Source organism: Pleurodeles waltl, chromosome 7 (assembly GCF_031143425.1).
Source record: "Pleurodeles waltl isolate 20211129_DDA chromosome 7, aPleWal1.hap1.20221129, whole genome shotgun sequence".
NCBI classification, from domain to species: Eukaryota; Metazoa; Chordata; class Amphibia; order Caudata; family Salamandridae; genus Pleurodeles; species Pleurodeles waltl.
This window is the reverse complement of record NC_090446.1, coordinates 1194971353-1194992516: the sequence shown is the minus strand read 5'-3', so window position 1 is coordinate 1194992516 and position 21164 is coordinate 1194971353. Positions and strand designations below refer to the sequence as shown.

The 21164-nt window shown below is 44.3% G+C and overlaps 1 protein-coding gene across 1 annotated transcript in view; it reads left to right on the top strand.

The window, feature by feature from the left end:
• Positions 1 to 21164, top strand: part of STX8 (syntaxin 8) — an 812050-nt gene that overhangs the window by 563599 nt on the left and 227287 nt on the right. The window contains exon 7 of the mRNA XM_069200320.1: positions 15736 to 15837. Within this exon, the coding sequence (XP_069056421.1) occupies positions 15736 to 15837 (102 nt within the window). The remainder of the gene's footprint in view (positions 1 to 15735; positions 15838 to 21164) is intronic.

Here is a 21164-nt window from a genome sequence, read left to right as displayed (position 1 = left end):
CATGTTTAGCATCTCCCTGTGTGCAAGAACAATGCTGGCTCCTGCAGGAGGCGGGAAGCTGGCTAGGACCACGGGGGCCTTGAAGTTTCCCCCGCAGTCCCATTGCACACTGGGTGCACCCCAGTGCACCCAGGAGACATGGCCGGGATCCAGGGGATGGGGTCCCCAGGGTCGAAATCGGCCCAGGGAGGGGGGCGGACGGCTCCCCCACCCATGTCAAATAAGGGTCACGCCACAGGGGATGGGTTCCCCGGGACCAAAATCGCATTCCCCTATAGTCCATGGTTCACCCTTTGCTACAAGTATGCAAATATGCAAATCACCTGGAAGATCCGCCCCATTGGCCCGGCACTGTCGTTCTTAGTAGCATGCAAAGGCTTACCCGCATTTTGATAGGATGATGGACAGCTCACCAAAGGGCACCCCAGTGCGTTTGGCACTGATTTGGGTGGTGCATTCTTGATGTCAAGGAATATGAGGCCATTTCCACAAAACAAAGAAGCACTTACCTCATATAGGTAAAAAGGAAGGACCCTGGTTTGGTGTAGATTCACGTCTTTGTAGTCTCATTGGCCTCTTTATAGCAGATTGATATTATCACAGAATTCTAGAGAAAGACGCAACAGGAACAAGCATCTTGCCAAAACGCATACAAGGTCACTGATGCTAGCTCCTTGTGCTACATTGCACAGCTGTAGTGTAGAATACATACTGGGCATTTACCCAAGGAAGCAGAAACAACTCCACTTGGGTAGATATTTTGTGCAAAGCTGTGGACTCTTGTTGGATAAAAGGGCTGGTGAGGCTTTGAGGCCGAGTCACACAGCTACTGACACACCCTCACAGAAACTCACAATCACTCAGAGACACACTTAGGCACTCGTGCACCCACTCACAGATCCACTCAGACATTCAAACACCCACTCACAGACTCTCTCAGACATTCATGCACCCATTCATAGACCCACTCAGGCTCACACACCCACTCACAGACCACTCAGAAACTCATGCACTCACTCACAGATGTACTCAGAGACTCATGCATCCACTCGCAGACCCACTGATACATTCACGCACCCACTCACAGAGTGACTCAGACTCTCTCACACCCACTCACAGATCCACACAGACTCTCACACACCCACTCTCACACCCAGAGACACCCTCTCACACCTACTCTCACACCCACATAGACCCTCTCCCACTCACTCTCACACCTAGAGACACTCTCTCTCAGAGGCCCTGCTGCCAACCCTAGCCATGCATAAAGGCCGCGCTCAGGGTGAGGTTGGTTGGTTATAGGGGTTTGGCTGCTTCTGGCCAACCCCTGCTGCCCGCAGCCGAAGGCAGTGGACCGAGGTGGTTGGATTTACGTATAGTAATTAAAATTAGTTTTCATAAAAAAACTCTAGAAATTCAGTGGAAAAAAACAAAGGTTACAGCGACGTTATAGTTAGGAAATCACATTTTAAAAAAACATAGAAATTCACTTTAAAAACCAAAGGTTACAGGGACATTAATGTTAGGTTCTGAATTTACTCGCACAAAACCATAGAAATTCAGCAATTATAGTTAGTCATTTCAAGTAACTGTCATGCATGCCCTATGGTAAATATAACTTGTGCCCTTGCCGTGCACTGCTATCTACCCCAGATATTACAGCTGTTAGACCTGTCTTTTCTGCCTCTGCTTCCCATGTTGTGACTCTGTGCTGGACTCTGTTTTTGCTGTTTTTGATACTCTGGACACTTTACCACTGTTGACCAGTGCTAAAGTGCTAGTGCGCCTGTGTAAATTGTATGTGTAATTGGCTTTTCTATGATTGGCATATTTGATTTACTGGTAAGTCCCTAGAAAAGTGCACTAGAGGTGCCCAGGGTCTGTAAATCAAATGCTACTAGTGGGCCTGCAGCACTGGTTGTGGCACCCACATGAATAGCCCTGTAAACATGGCTCAGACCTGCCTCTGCTGTGTCTGTGTGTGCAGTTTTAAACTGCCAATTCAATCTGGCAAGTGTACCCACTTTCCAGGCCCTAACCTTCCCTTTTTATACATATAAGGCATCCCTAAGGTAGGCCCTAGGTAGCCCCATGGGCAGGGAGCAGTGTATGTTAAAGGTGGGACATGTACTGATGTGTTTTACATGTCCTAACAGTGAAATACTGCCAAATTCAGTTTTCACTGTAGTAAGGCCTATCTCTCATAGGTTAACACAGGAACTGCCTTTCTTAAAGTACAGTTTCCCTTTGAGAGCAAATAGAAATTTTTAGTTTGGGGTCCCTGAGCTCACAATTTAAATATACAAAAATACATATTTTAGTGAAGTTGGTTTTTAGATTGTTAGTTTGAAAATGCCAATTTTAGAAATTAGGCATATTCTTGCTTAAACCATTCTGTGACTCTGCCTGTTTGTGGATTCCCTGTTTGTGAATCTTCTATAGACAGTGACACAAAAGGAGCTGGGGTGTAGCCTGTGTATCCCAATGAGCCATACAGGCTAGAGTGGAGGGAGGAGTAGTTACTTACACCTGAATGGGCTGTGCCTGCCTTCACACAATGCAGTCTCCAACCCCCTGGTGTGTGTCTGGGGCCAGGCCTGGGCAAGGCAGGATCCTGTGAACAACAGTTGCCCCTCCCACCCTGAGCCTGTAATTGCCCCTAGGAACCCCATCTCCAATTCACACAGTAGTTTCCCTACCCACAAGAGCATAGGCAAGGAAAAATGTCTGCTCACATTCAGTGGGAGCTTTAAAAATGCTCCTGCCGGGTGGGAGTAGACTTTTTTGTTTTTGTACCCACACTCTAGCAGGCAGGGAAACTCAGATTCCTCCCAGCTGGTGGGAGCAAACCAAACAGCTGCTCTTACAGCACCCAGGATAAGTGTATGTAGGGAGCCATTGGATCCTTCGGGTTCCCCTTGCAAATCCCCAATGTACTGTTTGGTGGGTGCCCTATTGTACTGTTCAGTGGGTGCCCCTGGTGGGCACCGGAGCAGCCACAGAGGAGCACATAAAGCCGTGGATCTGCATGCCTTGGTACCCTTAAAGAAAAGGAAAGCCCCAGGGGATGGGGTGCCTGGAGACTATAGTTAAGTGTGGGTGGAGGGGAGTCACGTACCCCCTCACCTTTTATTAAAAAAAGAAAATAAATTTAGAAAAAGCAAAGCCCTTCTTAAAGAAAAAAAATAAGTCACTGAGGGATGGGGTCCATGGGGTAATAAAGGCCCGGTGAGGGGGCTGCATACCCCTCTCCCCTTATTAATGTACATGACAGCACTGTGGGATGGGGCTCCTAGGGGGTGTAAAGGTTGTGAGAGGGTATGGGGTCCCCAGGGGCTGCACACCTCATTCTCTTAATTAAAAAAAAAAAAAAAAAAAAGCCCTGAGAGATGGGGTCCCCGAGGCCTGCCAAGGCTCAGGGAGGGAGGCTGTGCACCCCTTTCAGTTAATTAAAAAAAGGCTCCGGGATGGGATCCACCGAGCCTACAAAGGCTTGGTGATGAGGACTGTGCACCCCCTCCCCTTTTTGTTTACATATCTTCCTGGAAGCTTGTTGTCTGCCTGAATATCCTGCAGCCACCCCACTCCTCACTATACCTATAGCTCGTACCCTGCATTAACTAAGGTGACCTAAGGTAGCCTCACGCCGCATTATAACTATAGCTTGTGCACTAAGATAACCATAACTTGTGCCCTTGCCAAGTACAGCTAATTTTCCACATATTACATCACTCACAACATGTTTTATAACATCCTTGATAGCATCAGTGCAACATTTTAAATTACATCATTGTTGACTAGACTGTGCATGACGGGTGCACGAGTAAGAGTTACCTCAGGGCACAATTACAGTTACTAGCGATAACTGTAACTGGTGTTCAGTAATTGTCTTTTAAATTAAAACGTTAATTTGTCACCGAAAATTTCACCTAACTATAGTTAGTCTATTTTTTCTGGGTGTGTGTGTGTGTGTGTATGTATATATATATATATATATATATATATATATATATATATTGAATAAAGGGTCAGATTGAAGTCCATCAACAATATATCAGCTTTAAAACTTCTTTCTTTTATTTTCCAATTGTAGACACTCGAAAAGCAGCAGAGACAGGCAATATATATTGTCTTCTAAAGGCAGCAAAAACGGCCAACACATGTTTCGAGACAGTCTCTTCTTCAGGGCTGTATAACACACACAAATAAATCATCAACATACATGATATAACATATATTAAAACTTAAAAAATAATACTTAAGTTACAAAAAAAGTGTGAAAAAAGTATATATTATGACATTCATACTTTTCTATACAGTCAGAGTAAGAAATGCTGGCAATATGGGTGGCATACTGTAAAACACAGAAAGCATATCATATTAATCATACATCTGCCATGCCTGTTTAAATTAACACAGTTAAAAAAAAGAACCTCCTCTCACACACCATTTAATGTCTAGGATGACCCACAGGAAATTGCACAATGAGAAACAACATTGTAAAAAAAAAATACGTCATAACATACAAAAATGCATACTTTGCCTCTACAGTCAACATACATAAATACTAACAATTAGAATGACACACTAAAAGCACAGAAAAACACCTCATATTTATCATGCGCAGATCATGCCTATTTTTAGTGCCATATGGGTCAAGAAAGATCCTACTATATCTCTTTCCAAGCTTTCATATGTCTAAAATGAACAACAGGAAACCACATTATCAGTTGTAAATTCTTAACCTCTTAGCTGCTGGGCCTTTCCCCCCCAGTGCTGAGCCCTTTTTTGGCTATTTGGGGTAGTTCGCGCTTAGGCCTTCATAACTTTTTGTCCACATAAGCTATCCACGCCAAATTTGTGTCCTGTTTTTCCAACATCCTAGGGATTCTAATGGTACCCAGAGTTTGGGGTTTCCCCTGGAGGAGACCAAGAAATTAGCCAAAATACAGTGGAAATTTCGTTTTTTCCAAAAAAATGGGAAAAAAGGGGTGTCGAAGAAGGCTTGTGGTTTTTTCCCTGAAAATGCCATCAACAAAGGGTTTCTGGTGCTGAAATCACCATCTTCCCACCTTTCAGGAACGGGCAGACTTGAATCAGAAAACCACATTTTTCAACACAAATTTGGCATTTTACTGGGACATACCCCATTTTTACTATTTTTGGTGCTTTATGCCTCCTTCCAGTTAGTGACAGGAATGGGTGTGAAACCAATGCTGGATCCCGGAAAGCTAAACATTTCTGAAAACTAGACAAAATTCTGAATTCAGCAAGGGGTCATTTGTGTAGATCCTACAAGGTTTTCCTACAGAAAATAACAGCTGAAATAAAAAAATATTGAAATTGAGGTGAAAACAACAGCCATTTTTCTTTATGTTTTACTCTGTAACTTTTTTCTGCGATGTCAGATTTTTGAAAGCAATATACCGTTATGTCTGCTGGACTCTTCTGGTTGCGGGGATATAAAGGGCTTGTAGGTTCATCAAGAACCCTAGGTACCCAGAGCCAATAAATGAGCTGCACCCTGCAGTTGGTTTTCATTCTATACTGGGTATACAGCAATTCATTTGCTGAAATATGAAGAGTGAAAAATAGGTATCAAGAAAACCTTTGCATTTCCAAAATGGGCTCAAGATAAGGTTTTGAGGAGCAGTGGTTATTTGCACATCTCTGAAATCCGGGGTGCCCATACTAGCACTGTGACGCACCCGAGGATTTATTAACCCCCTCCCTGGTGTCGGCCATTGGTCGTGACCCGCACCAGGGAGGTAGTGCGGGCGTCGGCCATTGGCCGACGCCCGCATTGAAGGGGTTAAATAAAATATCGCTGGCAGGACAGCGGAAAGAATGTATACATACCCCCTGCGTCCAAACTCTCTCACGCAGGTGACCCCAATGCCATGCACAGACTTCAGGCCCAAATGTCATTTTAGGTAAGGCAGACCTTCTGAATTTCTCAAAGGGTTAGAACACTAAAATATAAAGACATGGGCCTATTGACTTGATGAAAGCATAAAGATGTCCACATATATAAAGCACATGTATTGTCTTTATCAAAAGGCCCAATAATTACAATGTAATGTGTTTTTAATGAATTTTAATAAAAGTATTTGTTATTAAAAAACTAATATATATATATATTTTTTAAACATGTGGGTTTCTATTTTAATATTTTCCAAGCTACAAAGTGCAGCCACAGTCCCACCACAAGGTGGCTCTGCTCTCCATCTGAAAAGCATAGAGCTCCAGCTAGGAGTGTTCTAAAATCATACTGTAAACTATCCTCGAGTCATGGATTTAATGACTTAGGAGACAAACTGTTTTTTTTTTTTTTTATAAGTTGCAGGGGGCTGCTCTCCGTGCAGCTCCACAGCAACAACAAAAATGTTTGGTGCTGCCCCTGCATTTTATAGGGAAACCACCAGTTAGGTAATATAGTCTTTCAGAGTGCTATAGAGCCCTTCTTAGTAGGAGTAGTGAATAATAAATTAATGGCTCTGCCTTTATTATTCAGTTTTTCCTGTTTTTTTGTGTATCCTCCGGTCTCACCTGGTACACTCATAGATTTCTTTTCCTTTGGGGCTGCTGGGAGAGCCTCAGGTCTCCCTTGGCCCTGCTGGCTCCCTAGCGGCCCCATTTCACAGGTTCACTCAGGAGCCTGCAACTTTTTTATATTTAATTTTGGGATGACCAAGGGGGGGTACCCCACTATATTGTCTTTGTTGGGAACTGCAGCAGGAGTCTCAGGGCCCCCACAGCCACGCTTGCTCCTTGTCCTGCAGGTGCTGGCATATTCTTATTATTGTTTTTCAACAGGTCCCTTGTTGAAATCTAAGGGCAGATGCCCATGTCTCCCCACAGCCCCATCCTGGATGCAGTGGAGCTGGCATTGCTTGCACCCAGCAGGAGCAGTTTTCTTTGGCTCCCACTGGGCAGGAGCAGTTTTTAGTTTTTTTGCCATGCCTGAAGATATGGGCAGAAAAAAAGGTTTTGCACTCTTACCCGTCAGGATCAGCTTTGGGTGGGAGCACATTACACTTTCCCTGTCTGTGCTCTCAGGCAGGGAAAAAGACGGTATCCTGGGGGTTGGGATCCCCGGTACACTGTATTTGAGCAGGCCCCGGGCTTAAAATGGCTGTGTGCCACCACTCCCCTTATGTAAAAATATTGACCCAGGATCTTAAAAAGCTTAGGGAGAGGGGCCACATGCTCCCCTCTCCTTCATTTGAAAATGGCCCTGCGGGATGGCATCCCCTGGGCCTTGGTAAGGCTCGGGGAGGGGGTTGCATGCCCCCTCTCCTTTATAGGTCTTATTGGCCACAGGAGATGAGGCCCCAGGGGCTTCCTTGATGCTCAAGGAGGGGGGCTATGTTCCCCCCTCCCTTTTATTTTTACATTGGACCCAGGGGATGGGGTCATCAGTGCCTCCTTGAGGTCAAGTGAGGAGGGGCATGTGCCCCCTCCCCTAGAAAGTTCTTGGACTTGGACCCCCCTTATTATACCTCCTTGGACCCTAGCCCAACCCAAGGTGCTAATATTTTCAGACACCTGCAGCCCATGCTTCACAAATTTGTTGTAAATTGTAAAAAAATAAAAATAAAAAAAAAATAAAAACTTTCCTGTGGTGGAGGAAGGGGAGGGTCCCTCTAGGTCCCCCACTTCCAGGCCGAGGAGTACAGGATATCCCTACCCTGTCTCCTTATATTAATGTTTAGCCTTTTTCAGGATTTGGAACTGAGCTGTCACCACAGCGTTGTTGATATGGTAGCAGCCAATCGTATCTCATCTTGCGATCTGACAGCTGTGCGGTTCCTCTCTTGCATGAAATATACAAAGTTTTTTAGACTTAATTTCTCTATCAGTACTGAACGGTTTTACAACAAATCACAAAAAACACACTCTGGATCAGGATCTAGATTTCTGCCTGTATTGGTGTAAATCCATTCAGCCATTTGGGCTGTTGCTGTGTCTAAATTTCCTGTGGAAAAGTGAAGGGGGAAATTGTGTTATGGGACCCCTGTAAGGTTGTTGGTTGACTGGGGTGTGATTGCTGGTCAAGCAGCAACCATAGTTCTCGTCAGGGTAAGGCACAAGCAAACCCTAAAGTAAACTGTGCTCACCGTCTTATAGCTTGGCACAAAGCAGTCAGGTTTAACGTGAAGGCAATGTGTAAGATATTTGTGCAACACTTCAAACAGTATAACAGTGAAAACCCCACACAAAAAGGATCCACGCCAGGTTAGAAACTTAGACCTTAATTTAATAAATAAAACAAGACCTAAACAAAAAAAAACAATAAGTAGAACTTGTTATGATTTTTTAGTGAATACTCTGTAAAACAGTGCTTAGAAGCAAAAGTGCCAAATTGGGACATCTGGTCGTGCTGGACTTGGATAAAGTCAAAAGTTGTTGCTGATCGCAGTGAAGTGCAGGCCATCTACAGGGACCAAGTTAGGCCCATTGAACCAAAGTATCTTAAATCACGGTTGTGTCGTCTTTGCTACTGCCATTGATGGGGATGCAAGGACCTTGCTTCAAAAGAAGCGTTGCACTATGGGTTCTCAAGGCCATGTGCTGGTTTTGTGATGCAGGGTACAGCGGTTATGTGATTCAGATTGAGCCTGTTGTGACCCACGCAGTAGAGGTGATGCATTGATTTTCTCCCTGCATCAGGGGTGATGCATTGATTCTGCTTCTGCAGCAGAGAATGCGTCTGTTCCGCTGGAGCAAGCACCTTAGGCCCACTTCCAAGGGTCCAGGACTGCGGTGGCACAACTTGGAAGGACAAACTCACAGATGGCAGATTCTAGGTGCAGAAGCTGGGTGACTGGAAGTATTTCATGTACCTGAGACTTCAGATCAGGAGGGCAGCCATATAGCCCTTGGAGCCACTCAGGGTTCTGGGTTGGAGAGATGCAGGTCCAGTGTTCCTCACTCCCAGACAAGAGGACAGCAGGCACAGGTCAGCACAACAGAGCAGGAGTTCAGAAAAACAGCAGTCCAGCAGAGTGGCAAGCCTTCAGCAGCACAGCAGTCCTTCTTCCTGGCAGAGTAGCCACTGGTCCAGAAGTGTACTGAGTTGGTGGTGGCATAGGTCCAGTTCTTTTACCCAGTGGTGCCTTCAATGTGAGAAAACTACAAAGACAGGCCTTTGAAGTGTACAGATGTCCTGCCATTCCTGATCTGGCTCCAGACTCACTACAGGGGGCTATGCAGCCCTTTGTGTGTGTGTGTGTGTGTGTGTGTGTGTGTGGACAGAACACTGCCTAATGAGGTGTAAGTGAGGCTGTGCCGAGCTCCCATCCTGCCCAAGCTGACCCATTAGAACACACAGAGAGCCCATCAAGCCACACCTAAGCTCCCTTTTTGTGTGGCTCTCTAGGGGAAATATATAAAGCCTAGCTGTTCCTCACCTCAGACATGTGATAAGAGACCGCAGCAGGCACCAAATGGCTAAGGCAAGAAAATGCCAACTTTCTAAAAGTGGCATTTTCAGAATTCCAATTTAAAATCCGATTTCACCATAAGGTAAGATTTTAAATTGTGATTCCAGAGACACCGAACTTGAAAAGTCTATATCTTCCTGTTTGTGAATTACACTTATAAGATGTAATAAGTTAATCCCAAAGCTAACCCATGGGAGAGATGGGCCTTGCAGTGGTGAGAAGCGAGTTTTTCATCACTAGGACATGTGTAACTTTAAAGTACCTGTCCAACTTTTTAAATACACTGTGTGCTGCCCTTGGGCTGCCTAGGGCATTCTTTAGGGGTGACTTATATGTATTAAAAAGGAAGGGTTGTACCTGGCAAAAGGTTTATTTTGTCAATTGGAAAGGCAGTTCAAAACTACACACATAGGCTCTGCTGTGGCAGGCCTGAGATGTTTAAGGAGCAACTCAAGCGGGTGGCACAGTCAGTGCTGCAGGTCTTCATGTAGCATTTAATTTGCAGGCCCTGTGCACAAAGAGTGCACTTTACCAGGGACTTATAAGTAAATTAAGTATGGAAAGTGGAGCTGAGCTAATGTATCCACATTTTAGGGAAATAGCACAAGCCCTTTAGCACTGGTCAGCAGTGGTAAAGTGAGCAGAATCCTAAGGCCAGTAGAAACAGGAGAGCTGAAGACAAGAAGTCAGGAGGAAACCACGCCAAGTATGTCACGTTTAACGCCCCCTTTTTCTTAGTCCCTGCTTGATGGATCATCCCGAAACATTCCAGGAAGTAGCTGATGTGGAACAACATTTTTTGGAAAATTGTTTTGTGATGATTTGGCAAATGAGATATATATATATATATATATATATATATATATATATATATATATATATATATATATATATATATATATATATATTTTCTCCTGTCATTAGTGCCATGCCAGAGACGAATTTGGGCTATATTTAGAATGTGACCCTTTAGTCTGGATTTGACAAGAAGAATCATGTCATGTAGGGGAGGGCCATTCCTGATCCTGAATCAATCCCAGGGAAGGCGCGTTCGAGGATAGACTAGGGACTAATGGGAAGTTGTAAGAAGTTGTGTAGATTTACTACTTAGGGTCCTTTTTACTTCCTAGTTCTAGTTTTCTGTACATACTATGGGGAGACTATCGGTGTCTGACTGAGTGAATGGTCTGAAGTTACAGAGCAGCTTTAATTAAAATCTGGTGTCTTTAGTGAGTCCTATGTCATGATCAAGACTGAGAGATCCTTTTAACATGAAGTGCTAGAGAGTTTGCTGATTTACCAATGTTGGAGATGTTTAATGCTTGTAGTTTAGTCGGTCCAGTCTGATGGGAGAGCCAATAGCTGATGGTTAAAGGAACTCGTTTTTTGTGTGGATTGTTTGAGTTTCATCCCGGCCATTTGTGTGATGATATCTGAAGGTTATCAAACAGGTGTACACTGCATGGAGAATTGAAAATAATGACGTCTTAGCCTCATCTAGGATTCTGTGCTAAATCCAAAAGTAATACCACAATAAGGAGACACATTATTATGCATGGAGTGGAATTGGTGGAATGCATGTGGAAGAAAAGGGTCTGACACTGCTCCTGTTGTAGACCCATTTCGTCTGGTGCTAATTGGTGTGAAGCCCATTAGCAATAAGGTTTCGTGGTACTCATCTCTGTGGCCAGATGAAAACGTTTGTGAAACACAGTTACAAGAATATGTGCTTAATGTCAGTTGTGTGTTGCTTCCATATGTAGCATTGTTTTTTTTTATTATTGTTCAGCTTCAGCAGTGTGTTCTGTGTTCTGCTTTGGGGCATTCAGCAGCACCACTATGGCCATATGATGAAGGGTATGTGCAGGGCAGCAACAGAGTTGCAGTCTCAGTTGTAAGTGACACCCTAGAGCACCAGTGTGCTTTGTCGCTGGTCAATATAGGAACAATGCTCTCTGGCGCTCAACTGTGTGTTGTGGTGGTATGGTGTGTGTGATTTGCTACTGTCATTTAAAACGAATTGTTTTCCAGCAATATTTCAGACACTTGAAATTATCTTCTCGAATTTCCCTACAATGCGACCCAATGTATCAGTCAACTTGGTACTGCATACCCAAGTGACGAGTTGGTGGTCAGTTGTAAGTTTCACCCTCCTTTGTTCTTGACTGGTCAGCAAGTTTTTCCTGCAGGAAGACGTGTGTTGGTATATACTCATACCAAGTGAAGGACATGCTCTCCTTACCATTAAATGCTGTACTTTCTCCTCTGACGAGCTGGCTTTTAGTTTTTCCTGCTCTTTGAGTCTCTAGCTCAGAGCAGTTCGTTGCTTTTGGCAGCAGCATGTGCTTTAAAGACTGTGAAAGTGTACTTAAATTCCTGTGCTAGATCACACTGAGAATAGTGAGCAGAGACTTGTGCCTATCATAACCGGCCCCTCTCATAACATTTCACATGCAGTACCTTGGCTGTGGATGTGTTCCTTAATTTCCATTGCTTTCTTTTGACCTTGATCTAAACATAGCCCTTGTCATCACTAGCTTCAGGAATGGAGATATTTATTTCTTATGCAGCACAATTCATGCAGCCCTGAGGAGTGTTTTCTTACATAGGGAACATAACCTGTCTGTGCTCAATTAGTCCACGCATTGCAGGTGTTTCTTGCTCTGGCACACAATCACCGTCCCGCCCACCTATCCCACCAGCCCTGGCATTCCTCCTGTAGCTCATTACACTGGCTCACAATACGTGGCCTGCGGCAGAAAATCATTACAAGGAGGACTGCTGTGTTTCTGGATCGCTGAACTGTAGCCCCTCCATTTTGAGAAGCTCCAGATCATCACAGCACAAATGAGAGATCTGAAAGCTCCAGCGGAACCCTGGGACGTATGAGGACAGAGGAGATGAGTAGAGACTGATATTTTGCTGCTTCCTCTGTCTTAAACGTGAATAAATGAAGGACTTTGTCAGCCCTACAGCAATGCCTCCTTCTTGGCATTATTTGCGTTTGTGCATGCTGCCTTTTCAGGCTCACCACCCAGCTAGAGAGAGAGTTTAATTTCTGGCATGGTTTCTGTGGCTGCCCTGCCACCCTTTCTTGGATGGTGATGCTCATATGGTAGTTGAGGGTCTATTATTTCCTCACAAGATGTTAACTTTCTTAAAAATTATATGTTTTCTTCTTTCTGCAAGTAGACCAAGACTCGTACACTCCTGGGCTGGCACAACCTTTGCTAATCCCTCACACACTGATGCCAACATCATCAATAAATTCATCGTGCTAATCTTCTAAAATGCTGGCAATGGTTTTCTTCACCACAATACATTAAAACTGCAAAGCAAGAATCACGAGCGGTTTTCCAAAAACTAACAAGAGTGATTAGTCACAAAAAGCAAACAAAAATGTAAAGAATGCGTGGCTGTGCGAGCAGGGCTTCAATCAAGTCACCAACAAAACTGTCTTGTTCGCATTCTGGCCATTCCAGAGTGTGGATGTAGGAGTCAAACCCACAAAGAAATGGGTTTTCTGTGATCTCATTGAAGTAGCAAAGGTTAGAACCCACACCAGACCGAGTACAGAATACTTACGAATATCAGTAAAGAGTCTCTTTAAGTCTTGAGTTAGTCCAGTAATTACAATTATTGCTATTCTCAGAGTTGTCAGGTTTCCACAATTGTTGGCGTAGAACCACAGTGAAATAATACATTCATGTACTGTAGTATGGTCATGGAATAAATAAAACATGATATTTTTTTTTCCCTTCTTGTTTTTTTCTTCCTCTTCCCCCTTTACAATATAGATCTCATGTGATAAAGATTTTCATTAAAACAAAATAATACATGAATATTAAATCACCACCTGAATTACTTCTGTTGACATTATAACTTACTGAACGTTTACAGGTATTTCTCTTAGCCACTTATCATGGTACCTTCTTTCCCTGTACCAACCACCATAGTGTTTGTGGCACTTACTGGGAATATAACAATTCATTTGAGTGATTGTACTGCCTCCTACACTGACACATTATACTTTGGGGGTTCCTCTTTAAACCTACAAACTCTTTACTTTTCTGGCCACATGTTCAGTCTGGGATCGCGCTACTGTCTTTCGTCTTAGGAGTATGGGCTTTTCAGACTTGTACCTGTCAATTCCATTACTCACTATTAGGATTTCACTGTGGTTTCCAAACTATACTTTTAATTACGTGATCAGAATGATAGATTCTGGAAATATGCATTGTATCAACGGGTAGACCTTAACATAACTTTCTGTCGTGTCCTATTTCAGTGGTGATAATGTCCGCCAGGTCAAAACATGTCATCTTCTCTATTCTTCTTGGCTGTTCATCTTTCTTCTCCAACAATTATTAAAACCTGACAACAGCAATCAATGTTATTGCTGCACTCAGTCAAGCCTTGAAGATACTTTACTGATATTTGTAATGATTCTATACTCAAGCTTGTGTGTGTTCCAACCTTTTTTGCTTTAACTCGTAGTGTCTCAACCTTGAATGTACTCATACTTTACACCTTTTAAGAAGGGTATTTTTGGATTGTTTGAGCACCACTATTTTGTTTAAAATGTTATCTGTTTTAACGGTGTCTAATGGTGTATGTTATTTGCTGCACATGTTATGACGATGTGCAACCATCTGGAATAACAGCTACCATTGTGATAGTAGGGTTATTGGTGATTGTTGACACGCCTCTAAAAGAGCACTATACAATTTCTATAGATCAGAGTGTATCCTTATAGACATGAATATATTTGATTATGGCAGGGACAAACATTTAGACAAACTCTTCAAACAAGAAGACACAGTACCCTCCAACACTACTTGGAGGCTCCGGGGAATGAACGCCTGAGACAGAAATGTATCAGATTATGAAAATGTACCAAACAAAACACAAGAACTCTCATGCTGGTGGAGTGCCACCATTTTGAAAAAATACATTGTACAGGAAGAGTCCAGAGAGGGGGTTAAAAAGGATGAGCTCATGTTAACAGAAGTTCTGTGATCACTGACTGATTGGTGGTGAGTGATGGTTCAGGTAGATATCATGTCTACGGGTGGTGTGGAAAATTAAAATCAATGAAAGCGTGAGGAATGGAAGTTCAAAGTAGAAGCTGGCAGGAAAGAAGCTAGTGAGAGGCCTGTAGCAGGGAAAGAACTGTAGATGACAAGATAAGTGGGTTATGATCTGTGTGTTAACGTTTAGAAGTTGATAGCTATTTAGTTGGGGACTAGAGAGCAATCCAGCAAGTCGATTGGAGACAATAAGTGAGGATAAGGAGAGGTTGAAGAGACCATGGGTGGGCACAATGGTGGAGAAATTTTAAATATATATATTTTTAATTTAAGGTGGCCACCATTAAGCCTGAGAATGCCCAGCAATGCTACTGTAGTTGAGAAAACTACTAAGTCTGGTAGAATTTTGGTAGAAAGTCTGGGAAGATTGGCGAGGTTAGATATTATCAATGTTTAGAAGTTGAAGGCAGGCTCATCATGAAATGATAGTGCTAATGAAAGAGAACTTTAGCTCTTAAAAAGCACAATACATAGGCCCTCATTGTAACTCTGGCAGGCGGCGGTTGCCGCCCGCCAGGCGGGAAGTGCCATTTGGCCGCCACGCGGCTAAAATACAGCTTCCCGCATTCTAACATTCCCGCTGGGCCGGCAGGCGCTAAGCAAGTTAGCGCCCGCCGGCCCAGCGGGAAGGAGGGCCGCAACACAGGAGACGGCTCCGAATGGAGCCGGCGGTGTTGCGACGGGTGCAGTTGCACCCGTCGCGCTTTTCACTGTCTGCTAAGCAGACAGTGAAAAGCCGCCCTGGGCCCTGTTAGTGGCCAGTGGCATGGGCAGTGCAGGGGCAGAATGGGCTAGGAAGCACCGCCAGCCTGTTGGCGGTGCTTCCGTCATCCGCAGCCCTGGCGGTCTTTGACCGCCAGGGTTGGAATGACCCCCATAGTTTCCTTAGTAAAACATACATGGAGGGGAGATTAAAAGAGCATAAGTCAGGTAGTGAAAGGAAATGGACGATGATGTTTATTATTATTATGATCATCATCATTATTATCAATTATTATTATCGTTATTATCAATTATTATTATTATTATTTTTAGTACTAAGCTCCCGTATTGTCTTTTTCTAGGAATAGACACCAGACCTTTGATGTGCACTGGTGAATCCTTCTCCCACTATCTATATAGGACCATGACAGCTAGAAACCAAAACATAAATAAGTAACAAAACTCAACGTGAACATCATACTTATTTTCTTTTACAGAAATTATCGATGATCTCACAAACTTGGTTGAAAACACAGATGGAAAAATTCGCAGGCAGACAAGGCACGTCAAGATCGTGGACAAGAAGGCGACATCTTGCGGTATGGTTCTCATTCCAGTTACTTAAATGGTAGAATGGAATTCGTCTGATTTTATCTTTTAAGTTCTATGGACGAGGAAAAATTTAGGATTTAATTTCTTGCTCTGCTTCATCATGAGTAGTTGTTTTTTGTTTGCATCAGATGGGGTTTTGGATAACCTTTGGAATGTCATATTATGTTGACAGATGTCTTTTGACGTGTTGTTTGCACAGCATTGAACAGAATACCTAACAACCTCATGGGGAAATGTACAATTTCACGGAGCTGTTTAAAAATCAACTCATGAATTTTCCTAATTAAGAGAAGAAAAATTATATACCCAGAGATATCATTGTGTCATCATACAGTGTACACATTTAAGGCCTGACTTTGAGTGATACTTTTCTATCTGGTGCAAAAAACGTCCAGGTGGATAGTAATGGTATTTTTTTTAGCAATTCTTGCACCTTAAGTTAACATTGCGAAAAAAAGAAATAACTTGCATTGCTACTGATTGGTTTTACTGTCTATTTTTCCAATTCGTGCAGTGTTATGTCTGCAAATTACTCAAGGTAATATTCGACGAAATTTACCAGTTTAAAATCCCCAGGTGGGAGTGCAGTTTGCTCTCAACTCAAAAAAGAAGTTTGGTGAAAACACTCAACATGAGGCTGCTAGAGTTAAGAGGGTGCCTTAGACTCCTTGACCAGATTACTACTGAGAGTCGAGTGTAGAAGTGGTACTTAGTCCAGCTGCTCAGAATTCATAGTAGGTCAGGCCCCGGGACATCAGGAATAAAACTGTTGGGTCCAGTAACTCCTGCATGCCCCGTAGCCCTCTAAAGGGTTTCTGACACTAGATCCAAGATGTGGATTCTAAGACTCTTTCAGACATTGCACAGAAAACCGCAGTTGACCAGACTGGAGAGTTTTTAGGAGAGGAGACAGTGACTGCCTTTGAAGCTAGGGAGTTTCCCCCTACCCGTTCCTGTTCCTGTTCTCTGGAATGGATACCCGCTCCACGTTAACAAATAGCTAAGAGTGACAACAATGTATCTTTTGTGCCCTGGTTTCAGATTTCTCCTGACAGGAGACTCACAACTCCTATCCACCTTCCTGCTTACATTCTGTACAAAGACCATGACAGGACCAGTTTGCTTGGAAATGGCAAAGAAGCATAACTGCCCAGAAATAGTCACAGAAATGAACTGTTGGAATGCACATAGTCTATCTGCAACTTCAAAATAAATATGGGGTAGAAACTCCAGTCAGAGTGCCAAGATTTCCTGACCCAAAGCGAGCGCTCCCACACCAGTGAAGACCAGGAGAATCCTTGAAGCGCCTTGTTTGAGGTATTGAGCACCAACCCCTCTTTCCAGGTTCTGGACAACTAAAGGTGGGAAAATTATACTAGGAGGAGCTGCCTGAACTACACTTCAAGGCAAGCTCAGCGACAAAAGGAGAGATTTGCACTGCGGGGCTGTAGGTGAGACTCGTGACCCCTGGTGTGTCTCCAGCAGAGGAGATTGCACATACACCTGAATTAGAAGGTGCCAGGAGAACTGAAAAAGGAATGTTCTGAAGCCAAACGTTTAGTATCAAGAAGCACACAGGCAGTAAAGGAAGCCAACCCTCCATCATGCTTGAAATACAAGAAGAAACTTTCAAGTGTCATGAAGAGACTCCACAAGCACATTAACATTAGGACCACGGGTGGGTACCAATCTTGTTTAGGAGACAGGTTGTGACTGGGCCCGAAGAAAAGTCCAAGCCGCATGACTGCCAGGAACACAAACAACGTGAACTCAGCACAGCCTCCTCTTCACTGGCATTGCACCTACTGACCTTGTTAGTAGGTTATCATCAGAAGAGCGGAAACACATCAGCTGGGCCCAGGGCAGAGACAGCATCACTTTCTAACAATGAGATGTGCCAGATGCACACTACTGGGCTGAAAAAAAAAATAGAGACCATTTTAATAAATTGTTTCACACCAAAACCATCAAACTCATCAAAATCAATTAGTAGAACAGGAGTTAAGATTTTTTTTTTTAAGTTTCTGGTTCAAAATAGCAAGTCCTCAGTTGCACCAAGTGGCCACCTGGGTGTCTTTAGCACCAGAATCAAGGGTCCAGGAGTGGATGGAGACCTCTTGGAAGTGCAAAGCTCACTCTGGCTGGGTCCAGGTGCAGCTTAGTAGGGTGGGAGCCTGTTATGTTTCTGTGGCTCAGAACAGGAAACCAGCTAAACTAATCCCTTCTGAAGTCCTGGTGTTCAGGTGGTGATGCAGTGCTCTACAGCAGGGCTGGCCTCTAAAAATTCCAAGCAGGATCCAGGCAGCTAAGCAGTCCTTCCAGGTACAGCAGCAGTTTGGCAGAGTGCACAGCAGGCCACAGCAGCAGGCAGTCCTTTTAGAGTCCCTCCAAATGTCCACTAGCGAACTGAGGAGCAGGTCTGAGAGTCCTATTTATATACCCTGGTGCCCTGCTCCTAGACGTTGGGTGACGTTTCTAGAAAGGTTCTCTGAAGTTAGAGGAATTTCCTGCCTCCCCTGTTGTGGCTCCTAGCTGGCTGCACTGACAATACAGGGTTGTTAAGTCTATTGTGGGGAGGCAGAGACCAGCCTATTCATTTGCAAGTGGGGCTGTGCTTAGCTCCACCCTCCCCCCCCCCCATCAAGTCAGTTAACGGTAAATTAGGATCTGCTAATCCCCCTGTTATGTGACTGTCTGAGGTGAATTAACAAAGTTCCAAATGTCAGTTACACCCATTCATGTGACCTATGGCAGGTTACAGTCACAGGGGGCTAAATGCAGGAAAAGGCCAAGTTTTTAAAAGTGGCATTTTTAAACTTGTGATGATAAATCTGATTTTGCCATTAAATAGGGTTGATCATTACAAGTTCATAGGTACCAAACACAACCTATCTACTACCTCTGATTTAGGAATTACAATTTACTAATTTTAATATGGAATCCCCAATGTTACCTTATGGGAGGGGAGGCCTCCCAGTAGTGAGGAAACAAATTTGGTAGTTTTTCACTACGAGGACATGTAAAACTAACAAGTATGTGTCCTACCTTTTAGTTACACAACACCCTGTCTTATGGGCTACCTAGGGCCTACCTTTTGGGTGAAATATGTAATAAAACAGGAGATTAAGGCTTGGCAAGAGGTTTAAATGACAAGTCAACATTGCAGTGGGACACTGCCTGCAGGCTGCAATGGCAGGCCTGGGACAATTTTAAGGTGCTACTTAAGTGGGTGGCTCAACACGTGCTGCAGGCCCATTGGTAGCCTTTAATTTGCAGGCCCTGTGTATATGATATACCATTCTACAAGGGACTTGCATGTAAATTAAATATGCTAATCAGGTAAATGCTAACCAAACCATGTCTAAGGGACTGAGCACAAGTACTTTGTGCACTTTACCACTGCTAAAAAGTGTTAGAGTCCTAAGGCCAACAAGCAAAATCCAGCAAAAAGGAGGAGGAGGAAGGCAAAAAGTTAGGGGTGACCCAGTGGAGAGGGCCATTTTCAACACCTTATCAGCCCCATCTCCTTCCTCAGATGTGTCCATGCCCCATCTTTGTGACTTCTCACTGAATCAAAGAGCACCCTTTCAATCAATCAATCAATCAGTAATTTCTAAAGCACGGCTAGTCACCCGTAGGGTCTCAAGGCGCTGTTTGTGAGCATGCTGCTCAATCGAAAAGCCAGGTCTTGAGGTCTTTCCTGAACTGCTTTAGTGATGCGGTCTGTCTGAGTTTGAGAAGTAGCGTGTTGTGTCTGGGCTGCAAGATAGTAGGAGGATCTTCCTCATGCTTTGCTTTTTCGGATCTTGGGAAAAACTGCGAGGGCAAGCTGGGAAGAAATGAGTTGTCTGTTGGGTACGTAGAAAGTGAGCCGGTGTTTGAGGTATGCAGGTCCTATGTTGTGTAGTGCCTTGTAGGTGTGGATCAGGAGTTTGTGATGCGCTCGTTGACTGGGAGCCAGTGTAGGTCTCTGAGATGGGAGGAGATATAGTTGTGTCGGGGATGTCCAGGATGAGGCTGGCTGCTGCATTCTGGATTCTTTGTTGTCTTGATTGCAGTTTCTTGGTGATGGTGGCAGAAAGTGCGTTGCCATAGTCCAGTTTGCTGGTGACAAGTGCGTGGGTGACTGTCTTCCTCGTGTCGGAGGGGATCCACTTGAAGATCTTTCGAAGGAGTTGTAGGGTTTGGAAGCATGACGACGAGACTACTTTGACTTGGCGGGTCATGGGTAGAGAGGAGTCCAGGGTGATGCCCAGATTGCGTGCAAGGTCTGTGGTAGCGGGGGCACTTCCCAGTGCGGTAGGCCACCAGGACTCATTCCAAGCGGAAGGGGTTGATCTGATTACAGGGATCTCCGTCTTGTCCAAGTTGAGTTTGAGACAGCTGGCTTCCATCCAGGTGGCGACTGCTCTCATCCCATTGTGGGAATTTCTCTTGGCCTTTACAGGGTCATCGGACAGGGAGAGGATCAGTTGAGTATCGATGTGTAGGAGACGGTGTTTAGCCCATGTTCTTTGATATTCGCTAGTGGGGCCATGTAGATGTTGAAAAGCGTTAGACTGAGTGATGATCCTTGGGGCACTCCGCAGCAAGTATCTTTGGGTTCTGATGTGAACTGCGGTAGTCTGACACTCTGTGTTCTTCGGTGAGCAAGGGCCTGATCCATTCCAGTGCTTCATCGTGGATTCTGGCATCGTGGAGTCTGGCCCAGAGGATGGAGTGGGAGATGTTGTCGAATGCGGTGGAGAGGTCGAGGAGGATGACTGCGGCCGTGCCTCTGTGGTCTAGAATGATGCATATGTTATTGGTGGCTGCCAGAAGTGCTGTTTTGGTGCTGTAGTTGCTCCTGAATCCAGATTGGGAAGTATCTAGGATTTGGTGTGTCTCAAGGAATTCAATGAGTTGCTGTTTGATGACCTTTTCCGTTACTTTGACTGGGACAGAGAGCAGAGAGAAGGGTCTGTAGTTTTTCAGCTCCCTTGGGTCGGCAGTGGGTTTCTTGAGTAGCAGGTTGATCTCGGCGTGCTTCCAGTCTGATGGGAAGGTGATGGTCTTGAAGGATTGGTTGATAATTTGTTAGAGCTCAGATGCTATAGTGGCGCTGGCCAGGTTGAGAATGTGATGAGGCCACGGATCCACGGGTGCACCCAAGAGGATGGAGTTCATGAGTCTTTAGGTGTTCTCTTTGTTGATGGGGGTTCAGAAGTTCAGGATCTGGTATGGTGCTGGGTCTGTGGTAGTATTTGTGGGCAGTGCGGGTGGGTTTTGGTTCTTGAAGACTTTGTTATGTCCTAGATTTTTTGGTGGAAGAAGC